Source organism: Blennius ocellaris (assembly GCF_963422515.1).
Source record: "Blennius ocellaris genome assembly, chromosome: 13".
In the NCBI taxonomy this organism is placed as follows: domain Eukaryota; kingdom Metazoa; phylum Chordata; class Actinopteri; order Blenniiformes; family Blenniidae; genus Blennius; species Blennius ocellaris.
Genome location: NC_137662.1, coordinates 17,514,463 through 17,537,645, shown reverse-complemented (window position 1 = coordinate 17,537,645; position 23,183 = coordinate 17,514,463). Strand labels below are relative to the sequence as shown.

Below are 23,183 nucleotides of genomic sequence, written 5' to 3'. Positions count from 1 at the left end.
CATTTGGCAGGGAACTTACAGTAATTATTCAGAACGGTATGGCAGAGGGCATTTAAAGTTTACATTTTAATGTTTATACTCCGAGGCCCTACAGCTACACTTGACATGACGCAAAGCATCAGCCATTGATTTTACATGCTTGACTTGAACAATCAAACATTTCAAGAAATATTCTTGGAAATATTGGCATTTACTTTTCTTTCTTTCTTTTTTCTTGAAAAGGCCCTGAGGGGAGAGGTGCTGATTGTGTCTTTGTGCGTGTGTGTGTGTGTGTGTGTTTATCTTGGCAGGATCACTGAAAAGGAACCAGGAAGGCCCCCAAGGAGACTTGGATGGGTTTCTCACATGGGCAGTTCTGTATGACTCCACTGAGGCACAAGAGAATACTTGAACAAACACTGTGCGATATATCGAGCCAAGTGAGGTGTATCTGCAGTATCCATGATATCACACTCGTCTGCTCGCGTACGGTTTATGTGACTGTCATGTGGGAAGCCTGCTGGATGCAGAAATCACATCTCTACTTCCAACTGTTAACAGGCTTCATGCATGTGACATGAACATGCACATTATGGGCCCCGGAGTGGCGTGACCTGAGGGAGGAGCGTGTTGTGTTGCATGTCAGGCTTTGTGGTATTTCCTGCGGCGCTCCGAGCCTATCTCTGGGGGTCTTCTCGGGGGCAACCTCGAAAATGGCGTGGCTTGGCCTTGGCCGATGACAGTGACATACCGAGGCAGTGGATTTCTGACACACGGCCGTGAGTAATGGTGAGGAAAAGGTGAGAGAGATTTGTTCTGGGGGCCATTCTTAAAGACATGGAGATTGAGCCCGCCTCCCCGGAGTGTGGCTTAGCACAAATGAAATCCTTGAATCATGAATACTCTGGAGGTGAGACGCTATTTACTGCAGCCAATCTTCCCTTTATGGAAACAATATTGGTGGACGGTTCAGGAGAGCTCATGTTTTAAGTATGTGCATTCATAAGTATGTGTGTACCATACCATAATTATAATTTTGGGGAAATTGGTAAAATGGGTAATATTTTAACATTAGAAATGTGGTTTAAAAGATTTGAGTTATATAGAAAAATATGATCGAAAAATCTGTTGTACAAACAAAATGTTTACAATAACAGCAACATAGCACAGCAACAAACCTATGACAGAAGATACATTACATAAAACTTTTTTTACTGCAGTGTTCATTATGAAATTAGGTAGAATCAATGTAATCGATGTCAAACCAAGAAAAGTAGGCAAGTAACAAATGTGTGACTATCACTTGTGTGGCAGTTCAGTCATTCAAGGATGATTATTTGCCATTGTATTATCACAATGAAAACAACACTGATGAAAATCACACATAAAATATCTGAAAGATAGTTTATCTATTTAACTGTCAGTAGGGTGATTAGCTTGATTTATCATGTATATGTGTGTCTTCCATGTTTGTGTGAGTATTACCAATCTATCCCATTCTACATATATGGGGTTTATTTCTTCTTTTCAAATTACGTCACCTTACTTTTCTTCCATTATATTTATAGCATCAGGGATTTTTATAGTGTGGGAGGATAAACTTTTTGGTTGAATGCCAGACTTCTTTAATGTTGTAGGGTAAGACTGTAAATGGCCGCTGGCATCTACAGGCAATAAAGTCTTAAAAGTCTTTTTATATAGTCTACAACAGTCATAAATGCTCCAGTTACCATTTTGCAGATTGTTTATATTACACTTATGATAAATGTGTATTTTAATAAAATAATAAATAATAAGTGTTGGAATAGTTCAGACAGTTTTAGGCGAATGGTAGCAGACTGAGAGAAGTTTTTGTGCTGGAAGTTTCTCCATCCAAACCTGAGCTGTTCTCACAACACACAATACAAATCATTCACCAGCTCACATATAAATATGCTGATTTGATGCCAATAGTACAAAATATTGATCCGTTCACACGAGTAAGTTTGAATGTCCCTGAGCTAAAGGTTTATTGGTTGTGTGCTTCTTCTCTGCATGTGGGTAAAGATCAGCCCTGCACCTTCGCATCTGGGTACGAGTGGGTTTTTTTTTCTTCCTCCCTCTGTCAGACAGGCTGATATTTCTAACCTTGTATACATTTCCAAACATATTGATTGGTCTGTGAGAGGAGAGAATCTCTGAGGCCGAGTGCACAGGCTAAACTCCAAATAATTCACTTGCCGCTAATAACCGCTCATTATTTCACACGGAAGGAAAAAGTTTTGTAAAATACTTTTGAAGAAATTACTGTACATAAGTGTGAAAACAACGAGTTTTTATTTTTTTCTCTTTCCTTTTCAAAGACAACAGAGCTCATGAACGTTTGATTTGAATAGGTTTTGTTCTATCAATTTATTTAACAATTTATTACTTTGGCTCCTTTTTTCGTGACTTTCAATGCTGTTTATAAATTAGTTTTCTCACAATATGACACTTTTGAGATAAATGAACTACAAGAGTTTGAATCATGAAAAGATTTAAAGATGCAGTTTTGTTTGTTGTTTTTTTTGCATGTACATTTTTGGACACAAGGAAAATGAAAGAAGACAAGACTCATTGAGAGAGTAAAAACCACATGTAAGTGTTCAAAAGTTATGCCAAAAAATTAAGTCATCTGTGTAAATCTTTATAACACAAGATTCAACACAGCAAAAATACTCAGAACATTTTGAAAATGAGAATAATTTTCATTGGTAGCTCTACTCTAAACCTTTCACATATTTCACAAACCTAAGTTAGAGTCATTGGAACTAAAAGCAAATGAATCCACGTTCAATAAAATCTTGTAATTTCCTCAGAGAAAAGCAAGTATTTTAAGATCGGTAACATATCCAGTTTTTAGCATCAATCATATCATAATTTTTCTTGGGATCATCATGTATCTCGGGTTGTAATGTCTCCCAATTGGAAGATTGCAGGTTTAATTCCCCATCCCCGTCCTTGAGCAAGACACTGAACCCCAAACTGCTCCAAATGGATGGACTTAAGCACTTTGCATGGCAGCTGCCTCAATTAGTGTGTGAATGGGTGAATGTGATAAATGATGTAAAGCGCTTTGGTACTGCTCAACCAGTTTTAAAGTGCTAAGTAAATGAAATCCATTTACCATATCATAATAAGGGTTTAAACTTTACACCAGGAAAGACTGAGTTATGCCTGGGAAATCAGCATCACCAAAACATTGTTTTCCCAAGCCCACCGTTAGAATTACAGCCACCCACATGTTGTTTCAGAGTCTGCCAGACAGGAAATCAAACCATCAGCAACAGGCTTGGAGAGGAAGATTCACCAACTTATCCACAAGAGGACATCCAACACAAATTACAAATGGCAGTGGCAAGCAGAAAAAAGAGAAACGCCAACCCCGGTGCTTTTGTTGTTCTCCTTTAATTCTGTTAATCGCCTCCAGGTAAAGATTAGCTGCTCTTGCCAATTTAACTCAGTCTCAAATGATGCTGCTACAAGGTCACTTTTTCTGTTCTTCCTCTCTTCCTTTTCTTCTTTATTCACCCCCACTTACCCTCCTTCCCCCTCTTCTCATTCCACCTCACTCTCTCCATTTCTCTTTCCGTGAGCAGGATTGAGTTGTCATGTAGTTCTAATAGGCAGCACAGGGAATCATTAGTCCACCTCGGCTTCCTGACTGATGGGTATTTCACTCCAATCATCTGAGCACTGTGCGTGTGTTTGCGTAGCAGTGTGTGTGTGTTTGTGTGCGTGTGTGTAGGGAGTTTTCTCCCCCATACACAACACGCACGTTTCCATCACAGACATCTCCCCCTCCTCGCCGCACGGCATTGTGCGCCTGCTGCTATTGACGGAGTGTCAGAGCTGAGGGGAGATGTCTTAATCAACTTGGACACACTGGGCATTGATTTGACAAGCTGCTGTAATGACCTTCTTGTTTTCGTAAAGGATCACTGTTTATCTAGGCCACAACTGATGTGCTGAGCATGCCTCATCGTCATGGAAACTATTATCACAGCTGAATTGGGACGCGTCTCGGTCTTTGCATCTCTCTTTTTCCTCTTTTCTCTCTGTCACACAAACAAACACAGTATATTTTACACACACACACACACACACACACACACACACACACACACACACACACACACACACACACACACACACACACACACACACACACACACACACACACACACACACACACACACACACACACACACACACACACACACACGTATTGATATGTTTGATGCAGTGAACCAGTTATGTGTGTGTGTGTGTGTGTGCTGTGTGTGTGTGTGTGTGTGTGTGTGTGTGTGTGTGTGTGTGTGTGTGTGTGTGTGTGTGTGTGTGTGTGTGTGTGTGTGTGTGTGTGTGTGTGTGTGTGTGTGTGTGTGTGTGTGTGTGTGTGAGAAAAATTTAAATAATAATGAAATAGTAAAATTATAATGAAAAAAAAGTCTGTGTGTGATTGTGATGTTTATTGTTATGGGTCAAAAGGGAGATGCTGTAATTGGTGTCAACATCTTCCACATCAATGTTATTGAAATCATTGCCGACTGGATGGATTGACTTGAGAAGGCTTAACAATCCCATGACAACACTTTCATTAATTTTCCTCTCCTGGAAAATTATTTTAAATGTTAGCGCTGATTGACTTATAAATGACCCATGATGACATCTGAAATGAACGGTTAATTCTCAGAAGAGAGGTGATGAAGCAAAACATGCAGAAATGTCACAAAGTGAAATCAAATGGAGTTTTTATCCTTTGTCGAACAAGTCAATATATTTAGGAACTTGTTCTGGTCAGGTTCAGATTACATGATTCAATAGTTGTGCTAAGCAAAGGGACTCTTATCTTCTGGCTAATATAGCTGTAAAAACCCATTAAAATAGTGCTAAAATCGCTAAAAACAGCTTTAAAAAGGTAAAACAACAAAACAATGACTCAAACTGCTGAAACTGTAAAATAGCTAAAATTGCTGGAATTGCTGCAATTTTATCGATTTTACAGTTACAGTAAACGTCTAGGAAGAAAAAAATAAGTGCTAACAGATATTTCTGACATCAACCTTGAGAACCAGCTTCAGAAAGATGCTTTATGTTCACAGTGCAAGTTTCCAATGGTGGGCACATTTCAGCACCAAAAATAAAGAAAACCTTTTCTATATTAATTAAAGCAAGTGAATGTGGAGATGTTTTAGGAGTCTGACAACTGGGTTGTTTTGAAAATGGGGTTCCAGAGTAGTGAAAATACCACCTCAGTTTTGACATAAGGATGGGCAAGATGCACAATTGCTGAAAATGATGATTGACACCACTCCACCTCTTGATGTCACTTAACAACAACAACAATGGCTACATGCTCTGTGCTGCAGAAGCCACAGATGCTAGTCAGTTTAATAGGGCCTTACTCCATAAATGGCTAAATGTGTGCCCATGAAGTCAATATTATTTGTAGAAATTACTTCTAGACTTTTAGAAATACTGTTGTTTTGTTGATGCAAGTTGGCTATGAATGCCAAAATGAAGGGATTTGGTTGTCTTTAACAGAAAAAAAGTTAATCATGGTAGAACGTCATTGCTTGTTGAGAGATGTCCCATTCATGTCCGAGAAGTCTTGTAAACCTTTAGATTTTTTCCAATGGGAATTACCAATTTGGATAGTTTGCTGAACCAAAAAGTATTAATTTTCTCCATTTGATTTTGGGAATGTGACACATCATACATCGTTCTACTAAGCACTATTACCGTTTCAGTGAGCTAATGCTTGCATTTACCTTAAAAAAAACAAAAAACAAAAAACAAAACAAAACAAAACAAAGGTTTTAAAACACCCTTTGTGGTCCTTGTAAAAAATTCCAACAAAAGTGAAGAGGGAAAAATTTACATATGTAACCACAATTTCCACTTGTTTATGCAGAAATTCAGTCAGAAAACAATAATGATCTTTATTTTCTATGAATAATTCTTTATTTTCTGTGTTTGTCACTGCATGCAGTGAAATAAACGAGAATGATGATCGTTGTTTGTGCTGTGGCACAAAGGGAACAGTGTGGTGCTCCATCACCTGGTCTGAGGCTACAGGCACACCCTGCTGCCTTAAGAGGGGAAAAGGAAGAAAAAAAAAAAAGACACTCTGCTGAGTTGATTTGCAGGGATCTCAGGTTCAGGGTGCTGTCAGCTTCTGTCAGGGCAATCAGCAACACTCAGCCTCCCTTGAATAGCCCGCACAGCAGACGGTAAATATTATTGGCATTCTGACACCCTCTCGCTGCGACGAAGTGTGTAAAATTGTTAATAAGGAACATGATGGGGCCACTGCATGCTGTCCGCAGAATGGAAAAGCTCGCTCTTGTTGGCAATTATCCAAATAACAGGATGAGGCGTCTGAGGACAGGTGATTTAAGTCCTTAGCTGAGCGGTGGAGAGGTTTGTTTTGGCAGGAAGTAAGTAAAGAAAAGTAACAGAGGTCACATGGTAAACATTGTCCTTGTGCTTTAACCGTCTGCCTGCCTCCTTATAAAATGTACACGGAGACCCTTGTATGTGATATTTGGAAAAATTGTTGAACATGCCATCCATATACGAGGCACTTTAACACTTGAGGGCTTTTCTATATTATGCATGATAGTCATCTCGGTGATTCTAAAACAGGCAGGCTAAAGGTTGGTGTCAGCTTTAAGTACGGCTGAAAACTAAGTGCTTGTTTACAGAAATCTACTGTTATTAGTTATTTCTATGCCTCTCCCTGAAAGTCACAATGTGACACTGCGATAAGGGGAAGAGTATTCCTCCCTTTGCATAGAGCAGCTAAGTCATTATTTTTAAAGGCATAGTATCTCCAAGTTGCAGGAGGACACATTGATAGCAGAATAAAGTACACAATCGTAAATGGTTATGCCGGTATTTCTCACTGTATGATTACGTTTTTATGGCTCACATTCTGATACGGCTTGTTTTCGCTGCCACTGCTAGAGAAATGAGACGGGCCCAGAGGTGGCATTTCTCCTTTGCTTCATTGAGAGAGGGGGGAGATGCCTGGAGGAGAGTCCTGCTCGGTTTCGTTCGGTAAACACACTGGCAAGCTAAATGGCTGATCAATCAATTTCAGTGGGATCGATCTGCATCAGTTCTGCCTGCATGCACACACCCGGAGCCACTTTATTGTAAATCAATCATTTTGAAAACATCTCACAGTGGGGCCCCGTCCTCACTAACAAGCCATCAATTCCAGCTGCCTCTGTAGTGGCCCTATCAGGCCACAAATCAGCAGCCATACAAACATCTGCTCCATTTCCATCACTTTTTTCTCCCCCCTCCCTTTCCTTTTGCGCCATCTCTTTCCCACTGCTCGGTCCCCACTGCTCACCATGTTTTGATGGCGTGTCTGCCGAGGAGAAGAGACGAGAGGCTGGGAATCTTCGCCACACCACTTAAGATAACCCGAGGGTAATGGTGTTTGCACATTTGAGAGAGAAATGAGGACAAATGCCAGGGTGGGTCATACGTTCCCCTTCTGACCGGCTGTTTGACGTTGGAGTGTGAAATTGCACACTTCAGCTGAGGAGCATGGCGGTGGAGGAGCAGGAGGAGCAAGAGGAGGAGGAGGAGGGGGGCTGAGAGACTTACGAGATGTCCACTGATTTCTAGCTATGAGATAGGAGTGGGTCGTTGTCTGAGAAGTCACCCTGCCACAACATAACACCTCAGAATTGGTGCTGTTCATGATGTCTGAAGGATTCTCGGGAGATATAGCAGTACCCTTGACATGGACGACACCGTGTTTAGTGCAGTGTATCCACAAGCAGATTGTTTGAGCTGGAAAATTGCAGCATCAAAAAAAAAAAAAGCTTTAAAAATCCTTTAACTTTAGCACTATTTAATGACATGCTTATCACTGCAGGCTTTCGCTTTGACACGTTCTCGCTCGAAAAGGGGGGGAAAGAGGATTACCTTCTCAATAAGCCATTTACCTCTGAAATAACTGTATCTGCAAGCCAAATCCACATTAAGATGCTACACAGCCAGATGTGATGCACATTCGCAGCGCTGACATGACAGCGCAGCCAGATACCTGGTGTGATGTCCTCTGCTCATCCGCTGTCACCGTCTCTGTGGAGATATATGAGCCGGTGAGGACAGAATGCTATTCCCACCCATCACCTTGGATCGCAGGTGACTGACAGTCTGACAGGTGAAAGTGATGGAGCAGCTAATAGCATGTCAGTAAGCGTAAATCAAGACTAATGCCAGACTCAATGGATAGGTGGATTGGTAGAGCAACTTGGACGGCGGGGTCGGCAACCCCCTCAGCAGGGTGGGGATTGGTAAAATGTGGATTGCATTCATGTGAGACTCTCTGGTGATCGTCAAGGTCAGGCACCAGGTTTGTTGTGGTATCTCTTTAGAAAATGTCGAGTGACGAAGTGACATTCGGACGCTCCGATATGATTCTCCATGGAGTTGAAAATAGAGGGAAAAAGCTAACAATGGCAGGAGAGCTTTAAGACTGATGTACAAGACGGGAACAATAACTCAAGCCAGGTGTGTGATTCCATCCAAACATGACCTCCCTTTGCCCAACATAAAGAATTTATCTCATCTGCAGATCAAATGATACCAGACAAACTTTATAAAGAATGTTCTTCTTGGAGAAAATGTATTCAGATTACAAAATCGAAAACATTTGGGATCAGTACTTCATCTGAACTTCAAGTTATTAAGGATTGTATTGAATTTGTACAGGAGCATTTTGAGACACTCCTACCAGTGTTTTGTTTTTACCACCATGTGTCCTGATGGATTATTACTTCACAGCAGTATCATTAGAGATTCTTGCATACTGGCGCATTCTACAAGGGTTTTTAGTTGTGTTGTCTGAAATGGACCAACCACCTCTGGGAGCCCCATTTTCTAACCTCTAGTCTCGACAGCTGCAGCCTATATTACAGATTTTGCAAACAAAATCTAAGCATATTGCCATTGATATGGATCATTGTCAGCCCTTTCGGGGTTTCTAGCTCAGGACTACATGTTAACTTATGTCTTTGAATGGGTTGCTTATTGGTAAATATTTATGTTAGTTGTGCTAAAAAAGAAATACAAGCAATAACTGAAAGAGCTACAAATTGAATAATAATATAAATGCATGTATTAAAAAAATCGTGTATAAATTAAAAGTATGATCAATTCCTCTGAAAAGTCATCCTACAATGGAAGTGTCCACTCGAAATTGGAATTCTGGGTAAAAAAAAAAAAAAGAGATGAAATTCCAGGTTTAGAACACAAATACATCCATTTTAATTTGAGAAAATACAAAAAGAAACCATGTACAATCTATGTACAAACCTTTTGTACAAGACAGTATATTTATCAGCAGATTATATTTGACAGAGTCAGGTAGATCAACTCAGCACCATCAAATAATCCATTTATTCATCATATCTAGAACACATCCAAACTAATTAGACTGTTATGTTAAACTCCTGTTTGCCGCAATGACGATGTGCCAACAAATCTTATCTGTGATGCACAAGAGCAATATCCTGAATTCTTCCTGAACTGGTAGGCAGCCAAAAAAAAAAAAAAAAATTGCTGAATGCAATTTTTAATGTATTATTAAGACTTGATACCCACCTCCCATCCCCATAAGTATTATATATTCTATTATATCTAGTACAATTCCCAGCAAATAAGTTATTATATCCATCCTTTACAGCAAAAAATAGACTAACAAAAATAACGCAACTGATTTTTAACAGTAACATGTGACGCGTCATCGTCTTGATCTGTTCAGTGGAAAACAACACATCCGATGTTACAGGCATGGGCTTCTATCTGCATCTTCCAGTCATTCTTATCCCAGCACATAACACGATACAACATGACAACCTGTAACCACGCACACAGCAGGGACAACATGTGTGGTGTGATGGCTGGGGCTCGTGCTCGTCTATCTGCCCCAGCCGCCCCTCGGGGCCTCCTGAATGCCACTTGTCGCTATAGTGGGACTTAAATATGGGCCCTCCTCTTGACCCCAGAGCACTGCCTGGCACTGTACTGACATGAAGGCATTGATGGCTTGGATGTTCTCCATGTCAGTACCAGACACCAATCTCACAGTGGAAAGAAAAACAAAAAACCAAAAAACAACCAAACAAATAAAAAGTAACTCTCGGACTCGGCTCCCTCACAGCGAGCCTGCGTCCCTGAATGACTGAAGGATGCTTGCTTGGACAAAAACTTTTCATGGCACTTCAAAAAAATCACTCTAAAATCTTTAGAGGTATACAATGCAATAGACTTAAAAACATCTAATAGAGACATATGAAAAGGTGTAGGAAGGAGAGACATCTTAGTCCAGTGTTGTGAATAATGCCAGCCTGAATGAGTTTGCGCAATGGGTTCAGGCATTAAATGCACAGTCATCAAGTATAATGAAAATAAATGGTGCATTTCTTTGTGAATTTGCTTGTGTCAGTCTGCAGTATGATGCATTTCTGAGTGATGCTGTGTTTAAGTACCTTAAAAAATACTCTGTAAACAAATAGGAAGCAGTAGTGACAGTTTGTGACAGATAATGACAAGCTGACAAAATGGAATGTAAACCCTGTAATAACACAAAGTCACAAAAAACTAAAGGATGCTCTTTCTTTTTGACAACAGTTGCTGAATTGGTGCTACCTTCCATCTCAGTAATGGCTGTTAAACCAGATCAAATTCTGCCTGACTTTTCCTCTTGTCACATACAGTACTTGAATTGTCTCCATAGTTCTACAAGAATCCCAAATCTTTCATTTTTAAAATACACAATTGTCTTTTTTTTTTAACATAACAATCAGTTTGTCGATTTTACGTACGCTGAGTCATTGCTAAAATCAGATATGAATTATTTCTTATTGTTCAGGCTCGCAGGTATGCCATTGATAACCCAATTGTACATACATTTTACTCACATATTTTTCTGGAAATAAATCTATCTGCTACAATGTGTGACAATGATGTAATCACAGTTCAAAAGTTCACTTCAGGACAATGTGCATGAGGCTTCAATATAGTTGCACCACACCCAATAGACGGACATTGAAGCTCAGATCATTTTGTTTGAGAAAGAAATCTGCTCTTTAAAATGGGTGTGAGTTTACACAGACATATTTAGCACAATGTGATCTTTTTCCATATTCCAAAGTGGTTGGTTTTTTTTGTTGTTGTTTTTTTTAAAGATAACTTTCCCTTTACAATTTACAGAAGAGGACAGGCCTCAGTGTCTCATCTGAAATGATATTTTGTGGAAGTCACCAGCACACTGTGCCTGTGCGTACACTCGTCCTCCACACTAGGGACCTAATTTAGGTCAAACACATCTAATGAAGGTCATTCACTTCTGGCCTGCACACAGTGGGAGCGATTTTGTATTCTTCTTCATGTTATGACTACTCAGATATGCTATCCTTTTATATACTCACTCCTCCCCCGAGTTACAGATTACCCGCACTCATCTGTCCGGCTTGGGATGCTTAGTAGTCGACACATCATTTAGTAGACACTGCATATGTGCAACTTGACAAGCTGAATTTTATTCCTACAAGCACTTAACAGAGCTCAGTTGCCATGCTTAAGATGGTTGCGCAAGCTAGTCTGAGCTGCTGTAAAGAGGGGCCTTGGGGGGGGTTAAAAAAATAATCATTTGTTTTCATAAAATGCGAAATAAATAGTGATATATTCCAACACAAAAAAGCTTTTGATATGTAGTTGTAATTAAAGATATCATCTATTTCTTTATCTTCTAAAGTACTTTTCAGTTGGTTTCTTGCCTAGAAAAATAAGTACAAATTGATTATGTTTATGGATAAAAAATAATTATGTTTCAGTGTATAAATCCAAACAACATATTCATATGAAGTTTTGTATTAGGAGTACAAGGCTACCAGATCAATCTTTCATCCCTCTTTCAGTAGGATTTGGATCTACAAGTACCTCAACATGTGCAAAATACACGTTCATGTTGCTCACAGGTTAGCGTAACAAACACTTTTTTTATTAAATATATGTGTACTGATTAGCCATCTGTCGCATTGTTGCATTTCTACCCCGGCTATGCTTGAGCTTCAAGGACCGAACACAGCAGCTTAACTCCTGAGAGTTTTCGAGGCGTGTGACATCTGGATTGGCGACAAAGAACATCCAAGCGCTTTACTGCCTCTGCGCCAACCCTGTGCCAGGCAGGTCTGGTCAAAGGAGGACCCATTGATGCCCACTTTTTCGCAATATGTGGCATTGCTTTAACACAAATTCACTCTAACAGACAAGACATCCCACCCCAAAAAAAGAAAATTACACACTTCTCATTGTGATCCCAATTCTGCCGTAGATATCAACAGCGTGGTGTTTAATACGGGCACGCAGCTGCTGTTCGGGTTCGATATGCTCAGTCATAGCTGGGGGTTTTGATCGAGTTTAGGATAAAACCTAACATCTCTATAAGTTGATCCAAATCCTTTACACTCCCACTTTTTCAACTTTTTTGTTTTTTACCTAGACATGCGCTTTCCTCCAAAGGGGCACCATCACATAAAAACCAGTAGGGGGTGGGTGGAGGTTGGCGGGGTGACAGCACTGATAAAGCGCAACACCAGAAGGACAAGTGGCTGTGATGTGTACACACATATACACACATCGTGTACATAAACACTCCTGAATGCATGAAGGACGGGGCCGGTCGGCGTTCGTCCTGCTCATGTATTCAGGCTGACCCTCCACTTTGTATCTGTTATGAAACAGTGGGGCTCAGGCACATATCATGCGAGCTTAAAATAGAGTCACCGCCTTTGTATCTGACGTATCAGCAGAAGACTTGTAGGTATAGAGTTCTCTTTTAGCCAGCATACACCAACACTGCACCATTCCCTGGAGCTCTTTGCAAGATTTTTTTTTCTTCTTCTTTTTTTTCTCTTCTCTTTTGTTCTGCAGGTTGGGAGTTATCCCGCTCAGCACGACAAGTCAAGGTGAAGTTGCACAACTTAAGCAAATGACATGAAGTGAAACAAACCAAAAACAAGATCAGTCTGTCTCCAATGCCAAGCAGCCTTTCCTCCCTTTCTTCATTCTTTTCTTCCTTCCTTCCCGTCTTCATCTCTCTGAGAGACATTTTATTCTGGATGGGGGTTGGGGGGGGTATTCAGATGTTTCCGTTTGTTCTGCCAAAAGAAACTCGTTCAGTTTTAGTGCAAATAGAACAGAAGCAGATAGGAGATATGATGCTGATGAACCCAGCTGCTTTGATGTCACACGTCCGGGTGAATCTTTGGGAGATGATATGATCAGTTCATTGCTGCAACCCTCATCCTCCTATAACCAGCCACCTTAGCCATGGAGTCTGGTCACATGAAGAGGTGAACTATTGCAAAGAATTACAGGAAGTACTGTTTTTTTTCTTCTTTTTTTGTGAACTCTTAAAATAATTCCAAAAAGTGCTAGGGGGAAGGGGCTGTACAATCCTTATTTGATTGTCATTATGTACATCTCTATGGATACATTAATAAATAAAACAATGTCCAAAAGCATGGAAGTAACATTAAAGGTATACACATAGGAGGTCCCTTCCAGTCTGGGGTTTCAGTCCAACCCTCGATTAGAAGAACGAGTGAAGAGAAATGTGTCAGTCTTCGTAATCACTCCTCCACCGGGGATCTCTTCCCGTCTCTTTTGAAAGAGCGTACAGTTGTCTGGTGACTCGGTGACAAAACCTGGTGTTCAGCATTCATCTTCAACTTCTCTGATTGGTGGAATCAGACTACTAGTGGATTTGTACTGGTTGACTTGGTTGGCCATGTGAGTGCTCATGGGCTTGATCTGAATGTTCCGGGGGTAGGCATTTTCTGGTTCATCTGTAAACCATTTCTTTTCTGAAGGAGGACAAGGTGAGAGAGGGAGAAAGCAGAGAGTTAGTTTTAAAAAAAGAAAAGTGTGCAACATTGGATTATGTACAACCATACTGCCTCAGTTTAAGTGGGATCAAGATTTGCATAGCACTATTTGTTCCCGTTTTGAAATTGTTTTGTTGCAGGGAGCCATTTTGAAGTTGACATGGTGGCATTGTCCAGTCCTATTACAGAATGATACCTTCATGTATATAACATAGCAGGTATCCAGTTGATCTTATGATGGATCTTTTAATAGGAAAAAAACAAAAACCAAAACATTGTTGTGGAGTATCAGTGGTTTGTAAAGTGTGGTACCCGGGGAAGAGCAGCAGCAAGAAGAATCTGAGAAATATATGAGATTATAAATATATATCTATGTATTCAATTTTAAAATTGATTATATGTTACCTGAATAGATGAATCAATCAAATTAGGGGCAATAATCCCCCACCCTTTGAAAACATTGAAGGTTTTAGTAGAACTTCACATGAGAATCCAGATTAAAAGTTCTGCATGTCGAGTCAGTGCAAAGATCCAATAAAGTGTAAACATACTGTCATCCATTTACTTCAAAATATTTTGTACCCCCTAAGCCCCTAAGAAATAAACCCCAACACAATCTGTAAGGTTGCTTTGAACATATAAGAATATGACATGGAAAGAGAGACAGGAGAAGAGTCTCGATTGATGCTTCGTTGGTAAATTTCGATAAATATTCAACTTACAAAGCAGTACTCTGGATATTTAATTTTACACACTTTATTCCAGTTGTTTGGAGATGTGCTGCTGCAACTAAGTTAAAAATAAAAGTGTTTTTATGCTATGAAAATTCATCCAAGAAGGTCTGGTATAACAAAGTGCAAGAGTATCTTCATTGAAAAAATTTTTTGATAATTGTTTGATTATCACTGTCTAATATTGTGGTTACGTGATGTTAAGATGGTCATTTTGCTCTCATCACAGTATCTGGATTTTGAGCACACCAACACGATGGGCGGCATAAGTGGAGACGGTTCAGAACATCTCAACGTCAGATAATTATATTTGAAGATTCAAGTAAGGGAGGACTGTCGACACACACAGTGAGAGGGAAAATGATGCTATTAAGTTTAATACCACAAACAGCTCATACTTTGACTCCTGCTTAGCAGCAAATGTGTGGTGATGTCATACTTAAAACATGAAGCTTCTCCGGTTTCTCAACAAATTGCAATCCACTCGATTGTGTTTTGTTGAAAAATGTGTCTTTGCAATTTGGGTGATTGGGTTTTGAGGCTCTTCATTTGAAAAGTGCAAAATATTTTTGTCGTAAAACCCTGATCTGATCAATGTCAGCTTGAGAGCAAGGGAGGAGATTTGAAAGAGCTGGATGTGTCGCTTTCGAGAGAGTCTCTTCATGTTTAAGTAAGCTGTGGAGCGCACTGTTTCAGAAGAAGAGGGAAGGTGTGCGAAAGCTGTCAGAAGTTTGTAAACTCTCTCTCAGCACTTCACAGGCACTTCCAACGCCATTCAAGGTGTCACTTCCTTTTGGGTGAAGTTGTAATATCAAATTTTAACTTTGCAATGTGGAGCGAACCTTATATATGTGTATGCGCACACATGCGCGTGTGTGCCAGTGTGTGTGTGTGTGTGTGCGTGTGTGTGTCAGCAAGCGTAAGGCTGCAGGGCTGTGTGTTACAGCACAGGCATTTGAAGTGTGGAATTGTGCCCGAGGAGAAGCAAGATGTCTGCCATCTCTCTCCAGAGTCTACTGCTGATACGGTGAACTTAGTGATGTCGCCTCAAACCACCACATTAGGCGCGCGGGGTTACGAGGAGGGAACTTACGGGCTCATATCCTCCCTCAATTTAAACTTTAAATTGGTCACGCCTCCCACTTCCTTGGTGTGACTGGTGGCACAGGGCTGGACACACTCCCAGTGGAAATCGTGTGAAGGAGTGAAGCAATTTGGCTGCATCGGGGGGATTTGAATCAGTCTGACCTACATGTGAGCGACGCCCGTGGGTTTGTACAGTCGGATCACAGGTTGTTACCCCATGTTGATAAGAGTATAATAACCCACTGTATTTGATAAGAGCATAAATATGACATTTAAAAGTCTGCTACAGTCATCTGATAGCATTCAATAAGAGGGAGGATGCACAAACACACAGACCTTTCACACAATGCAAACCATCTCAAGTTCAAATAAATCATACGAAGAAAAAGAGGCATGGTAAATAATGAAACGAAAACAATGTGAAAGAGGATTGGTTGGAGGAAAAAAAAGAAAATTCATATCATCCAGTAAATAAGTGAGGCACAAAGAAAAAGGGGGGAAGAAGGAGGGGGGGGGGGGGGGGTCGTCTCAACCTCATGCAATGTGGAAATGGTCCTGATCATGGCAGGGAGGAGGCAGGAGCAGCAGCAGACATTTTGCTTTCCAAGATGAAAGCAAAACTTAAACTGAGGCATGGTTTACTCAACATCTGAAGAACGTAGTCAATAAAACAAACTCCCCTCGTCATAACAATATCCCCAGAGGACATAGTTATGATCAGAACCCCCAGGTAAAAAGGTTGCTAAGTCATGCAGAATCGTTAACTTGCGTACCTTGGCCCATTCTATTCATCCTTGTTGCACTTCAGAGAGAGAGGTAAGTAATCTACTGTAAGTAAGTTGTATTTACAGTGAATACACAACTGACAAATGGAAAATCAGTCTGCCTGATGCTTACATACCGTTATTACATTGCGTGGGCTATGTAATACATCTTAAATTCAAGATGTATTCAGGCCTCATCGTCTACGTTAGTTGTTATATCTTGCATAAAATCATAACAAATCTGCATGCTTTTAGAATATGTCACAATTTTGAAATTACTTGATTTTTCCCAAATGTGAGATTAATTCATTATGATTATCTAATACGTAAATCTAAATACTCCAGCAAATTAAAAATAATTCTGTGATTACAAAACAAACAGAACAAGAAATAAGAGCTACCAACATGGACATGCAATTAAGCAGTACGGATGCACCATGAATAACCAAATATCAACAATGCTAATGAATGATGATCCTGTGAGAATCAGCTTATCTGTGGCATTAAACAATTTATCCTACATATTGCTCTCACAACTACAGCAGATAATTCACGATATATTACATCCATGATCCAAGCAGACCGATCATGTGCACAAATATCCAACAAACAACACTTATTTACTCCACAAAAACTCCAAATACGAGGGATTAGACACAAAACAGCTCAATATTAAGACGGATACAACAGGTAGACCAAACAAACAAACTGAATGCGAGTTGTGGTTGAGGATTTCGCTGGAAGCTTGTTTCCAACCACAACGACAGAGTCATCCAAACAAGTGGTTTCAATGTTTATAAATGTCAGAAACATCATTTGTACAAAGAGTCTTTAAGTTCAATAGAAAAAAAACAAAAAAAATGAACCCAGTTTTCCACAAAGTGACTTTACCAGTTTGCTAACGTCATGTTATGATTGCTGTGATGGGCGAGTGAAGACCACATGCACATGATTATGGAGGAAACACACAAACACTGGGCAATGGACGCAGAGCACAAACCACAAACACACAATACACAGTAATCACCGGCGCATTGTGTCATCACAGTCGGCACATTTATATACACACGCACATGCACACACACGCACACACGCACACTCACACACACGCTATACATGCAGACGAATACACTCCAAAGGACAGGTGAGGGCACGTACTTCTGTTTGTCTCGCGCCTCGCGGGTTTTACTGCTGCGGTTCTGCCGGTTGGACGGGGGGATTGAGTGCACGGAGGAGCTCTTTTTGCTGGAGGAATGGGAGGAGTGGGAGGAGTGGGATAAGCTTGTCCGGGACTGGCCAGCGTTGTGGTCGAACTGCATGAGACAGAAGATCAGGTCTGTGGGCACCAGCTCAAACTCGTACGGAGGGTTTGTGATCACGTATCTGGAGAGACAAATAACAAAACAATACACAGGATTGAAATTAAACAAGTTTTTACATGAAAACTAATGTAAATAAAACAATTTATGGAGAGTGAAGTATGTCAAATGTGTATGAAATGTGTCAAATTGGTTTAAATGATGTGTTTAAAGATGTTAAATCTGTTTGACTAACCGCTGATGTGTAAGATTTTTAGCTCGTATAGTCTGTAATCGTTTGGATATTGACACTTTAATAAATCATTTAAAAAAATGGTTGTTCACAAATAAACATTTTTACAAATTTGATGGTAACAACTAACAAGCCTAATACCTGAAATTTTATCGGCACAATTAAAAAAAAATCTTTTTTTAGTTTTTATCCATTTGCACTGCCACTATTTGAGCTGTCAATATCGTTTTTAAAACAACGAACAATATATTCTCCATAAATTTTCTTTCATTCATTTAATTATTTTGAAAGGTTGTTGAATTGCTGCCTTAAACTATAAGTCGACATTTGAATAATTGTTATGTACTTTCTGTAGACTGTCAAAACCAGAAAATCTCCGACTTATAACTTTTCTGTATCTAAATGTACATCTAATTGCACACTACAATTACCTTTGTACAAATCAATTTACCCTGTTCTTGGTCAGTGTATAGCACTCTGCCTTTTAATTGCACATGTTTCTCATCTACTTAATTCATCACTAGAGTTTTTTTAATTTTATGAATGGACCACAGGAATGCTGCAACTTTCCCCTTTGGATTTAATGAGGTGTATTTATGATGCTCCTCTTGTTTTTGTTATTTTTCCACGTATATTAAAATATTCGTTTTGATTGTGAGTGCGAGCAGATACTGTACCGTTTTGTGCACTGGCTTGCCAGGCTGAGATGTGCATCTCTTAATCTGTAGATGCCAAAACACAGCATGTTGTATGTCTTCAGTGCTTTGCAGAACAGGTCCCCGTAGCAGCCGCCGTCCTGGTGAACCACAGAATAAAGGCACCATCAGGGTATGTTGGGTCAGTCTGCATACTGACTTGAGAATAAATACTTGTAGTGAAAGTTCAGATGTTTTGACTTTCTTTCTTTCTTTCTTTTTTTTTTTGCTACTGAGTGAATAACAACAATTTTCATTACAGACTGGAACCTTTTTAACATTACACAATAATTCATTCTGTGGGGGACAAAAACAAACAAAATCACTGGAAGTTCTGTTTAACAATAACAGAAAGATTTTTAAAAAACACGGTTGGAACCAATTAAACTTGGTTTTTTTTCTTGGTGGCGCTCATTGTTCTCTCCAAAGCGAACACCCACTGAGGCCTGCTTCGCGTGATCACTGTTCTTCACATCGGATTAAGGACCGCGAGGAGCGGAGGCGTCCAGATGTGTGCTGCTGGGTAATGCCAAAACGTGTCATCTCCACTTAAACATCCACTTACCCCCAAGTCAGCGAACGGCCCGTCGTAGAGGGCTAGCTGGGCGACGCGACACCTGTCTCTGTTGGCCAGCGTCTGTGGCGTGCTGTAGCCTCCTCTGAGTGCGTTCTCCTCGGCCAGCAGGGCCTCCAGCTCTGGCGTGGCTCCCCCTGTGACCAGCGTCCGGATCAGCGTGAGGATATTATCATTGAAGTACGTCTGGGGAGAAGAGAGGAAGGGTCTCTGTCAGCAGCAGCATAGAGGAACCAAAAAAAAGTCTTAAAAAGTCTTATTATGTCTATCTGACTGAAAATAAGGAGATTACTGGCTCTCTCTGTCTTGTCTTTTACCCCTTCTCTGTTATAGCGATATCTTCAGAGGAGCTTACCCAGCCCGCATCAGTTAATTCTCGATTTATGTCACAACTATTTGATCAATTGATGGTTTTCAGGAAGCCACCAGCCACTTGTCTCTCAAGTTTTAATGTCACTCAATGTGAGCTCAACATTCACTCGTGACTCAATTTCACACTGAGGCAGAACTTTCATGTATGTGTGAAAATTACTGCTATTTTCCATCATTTTGAAAAGATCCAGGGATCAATTACTTCTAATATCTTTCTATCTTCGATAACTATGATATTCACTCCTGCGATTTATTTCTGTGAGTCATAATGTAGATTCAAAAATACTAAATGGGAACTTTTCAGAGCTCCTAAGAGTTGGAAACATTTAAACTGGCATAAAACTAAATTGCTTAAATTGTCCTCAACTACAAGTCGAAGCACAATTGTTTAAAAAAAAAGCTTTACTTACTTTATTTTATAACCAGATTTGTTCGCATTGCTCAGAGAAGGCATTTAATTAACTTGTGCTCAGTTTTCACTTCCAAACCACATTTGTTTGTTTACAAAACAATTCTACTGTGTGACTTTCAAAATGTTTGATTATACAACTAAATGGCAGAAAAAAATATTATTTTAATAGTGATAAAGAACATCACATGGTGTAAAAAAACACTTATAAAATTGCAAATACTACCTAATTACAGTAAGTGTGTAATTTGTCTTTCATAAAGGACGTGATCATATTTTGCAAATTTTGAATGAGAACAGAGAACTTTGAATTAAAGTAGATGTTAATTTTTGAGGTTGTAGTTTGAAGTGGTGTTGACCCTGACTGTATTATATTGTTTTATATATATATATATATATATATATATATATATATATATATATATATATATATATTTGACTGTGATTTGTAACATATATGAAACACAATGCAGTAGATATCTCTCAATATGATACAGCTACAAACTCAGAATTTAGTGGAGATTTTTCAAATTGGGATGCAAATACAATGAGGTGTATTTTACTGTATAGATTTTTGGAATCAGTCTTTCATGTAATAAATTTTTTATAGCAAAAGATGTGAAAAAGCCAACATCTATACTGTATTTATATTTAATAAATCCAAGGGAGAGGTTTTAGAGCTTCAAGTGCTTCAACAAAACTCTCTTCTCTCCTCTGTGGACACTTCTTAACACACTGTACGACGTAGGCTTGACTGCGCTCTGTGGGTGTCAGCCTCTCTTGTCCTTCAAGCCGATCAGGACCTGCTTTTGCCACACGTGAAGACAGCCGGTGACACTCGGCAGCGCGGCTGGAGTGGCAGCACCTCTCACTGGGCCCCTGACAGGCCTACAGAGCCTCATGATGGATGAGCAGTGTCCATTAGCTGGCTTCACCTCTGACCAGCGCCAGACTACAGCTGACGCCTGCTCTACTCCCAGCTCAGCTCGGCACCGCGTGACCCTCTAACCCCTCATTCATAGAGACGACTGCTGGAATTAAGCCATCAGAGCACCAGAGGAAGAAAAAAAAATAAAATACAGACACAGTGGGTCATGAGAGTGGAGGAGAGGAGAAATTATCAGTGGAATATATTTAAAAACCCATCTTCTTCTTCATCTCGTCTCCAGCGAACGTTGTCAGAAGATGACTGAAGGTTTCTTCTGTTGTGACCTCATTTGTGTCGTCATCGTTACAAGAACTTTCAACACATCACATTTAAAATGAACCCTTTTCAGAGCAGGTCATTGCACTATATTAACCTACTCACTCATTTATTCCTATTTAACCAAAACTGGATGAAAATTAAACTTAACATGACAATTATACTATGTAAGACATATCAAGCAGCCTCCTCCTCCCCCAAACTAACAATGAAATATCTGGATTCATCCAATAATAATGCCCACAAGAATAATAATAATAATAATAATAATAATAATAATAATAATAATAATAATAATAATAATAATAATAATAATAATAATAATAATAATAATGAGGACTACTACTTCTACAAAATACCAATAATAATTGATACATTTGCTATTTTCAACCTTGTTTAGGCAAACAAGAGTGTCATATCTGTAGTTTTACTGTGTTGGCTGTATTTTGTGTCACATCGGTGGACCAATCTGTTTTGTTGTCGTACCCTTTAAAATTAGATTGTTCATCTCAATTGATCAGTCATTAATTGAATGGATCTGGTAACATTGTGGTAAACATTGTGGTCATGGTCACCAATAAATAACATCTATATATTCTTGGGTTGTCATCTTGTGAAATGTTCTTTGGTCCAGGCATCTTTCATGTGTGACTCACTTCCACTTCCCTCATCCTGCAGGTGTTACCACTGCAACAGCATGCAATTATTACACAGAGGGCAAAGCACCTCCATGCATTTTGCGTGAGACTTCTCTTTAATCCTTTTATTTTTCTAAAGTTTGAATATAACACTGTTAATTCAGATGCAGAATAAACTGAAAACCAAATGATAAATTTCATCTTATTAAAGGAGAAAGAAAGAAAGAAAGAAGATTGAGAAAAAAAAAGACACATATTCCTGCTGAGCAAGTTCCTGTGCGAGTGTTTCTGGGAGCTCACCGCACTCATCAGGGAGTCGAGTACACTGACAGCGAAGGCGGTGCCGCAGGCAAATGGCTGAGTGAGGTACAGCTCTGTGTCTGGGTCGTCATCATCATCTTGGTCCAAGAACTGAACGTTTGAGTCGTTCACTGAGAGGAGGGGGGGGGGGGGACACAGCTGAGTTAGAGAGGAGTGCAGTGAAGCCGCTTACACACAGACACCGACACACCTGAGAGTTTCCAAGACTTTTTTTCCTTTTTTTTTTTCCCGTCTATATCGAGTTACATTTGAAAAGATTTGAATATGTCATGGTGAGGAAATAGAAAAGTCTCAGGTATATAGGTATATGGGTGGAGGGCCGGTGCCCACAATTTAATGCCACATCAGATGCACACTATATCAGCTGATACACTGTAACTCTTACAGCTACACTCATTTTACACACAATAAAACACATTTGATGACTGATTATGAAATGCTGTTTTCTGAATTACCAATCAGACTGCAAAAAAACATGTGTAGTGTTTGTATGTATTTAAGAATGTATACATTTTTATTAATTTAAAATATTATAATTGTGCATATAACATGCAGGCAAAACACACACACAAAAAAAAGAAACATAGTTTGCAAATACAGTTATAACCATTGCAGAAGTCCCCAGTGTTAATAAACCAGTAGCCACTGTCTCCTGATGTAACAATAACTGCAATTCTAGTGCAACACACACTCAAAAATATGTAATTTGAGAGACAGTGACTAGTCTTGGCAAAATGTAACATATATATGATCATAAATCATAATCATTATAATCATAAATATATTAAAGTTAAACAGGTTTCAACCTGTGTTTCTTGATGTACTCAGTAAAGGTTGAGACTTCAACAATGGCTACGATCTCTCAGAGAAAAGAAACATGCAGTCATAAAGTCATGCTAGGTCCTTCAGTTTTTATTTT

The 23,183-nt window shown here is 39.6% G+C and overlaps 1 protein-coding gene across 1 annotated transcript in view; it reads right to left on the bottom strand.

Moving 5' to 3' along the window:
* Positions 1-13,729: 13,729 nt before the first annotated feature.
* Positions 13,730-23,183, bottom strand: part of LOC308138207 (calcium-activated potassium channel subunit alpha-1a) — a gene marked incomplete at its 5' end in the record, with an annotated part of 140,217 nt that continues 130,763 nt past the window's right edge. Inside the window, 6 exons of the mRNA XM_080507229.1 lie at positions 13,730-13,898; positions 16,510-16,538; positions 17,659-17,883; positions 18,729-18,847; positions 19,312-19,506; positions 22,244-22,374. Coding sequence (XP_080363355.1) covers positions 13,747-13,898; positions 16,510-16,538; positions 17,659-17,883; positions 18,729-18,847; positions 19,312-19,506; positions 22,244-22,374 — 851 coding nt within the window. The 3' untranslated portion in view covers positions 13,730-13,746. The remainder of the gene's footprint in view (positions 13,899-16,509; positions 16,539-17,658; positions 17,884-18,728; positions 18,848-19,311; positions 19,507-22,243; positions 22,375-23,183) is intronic.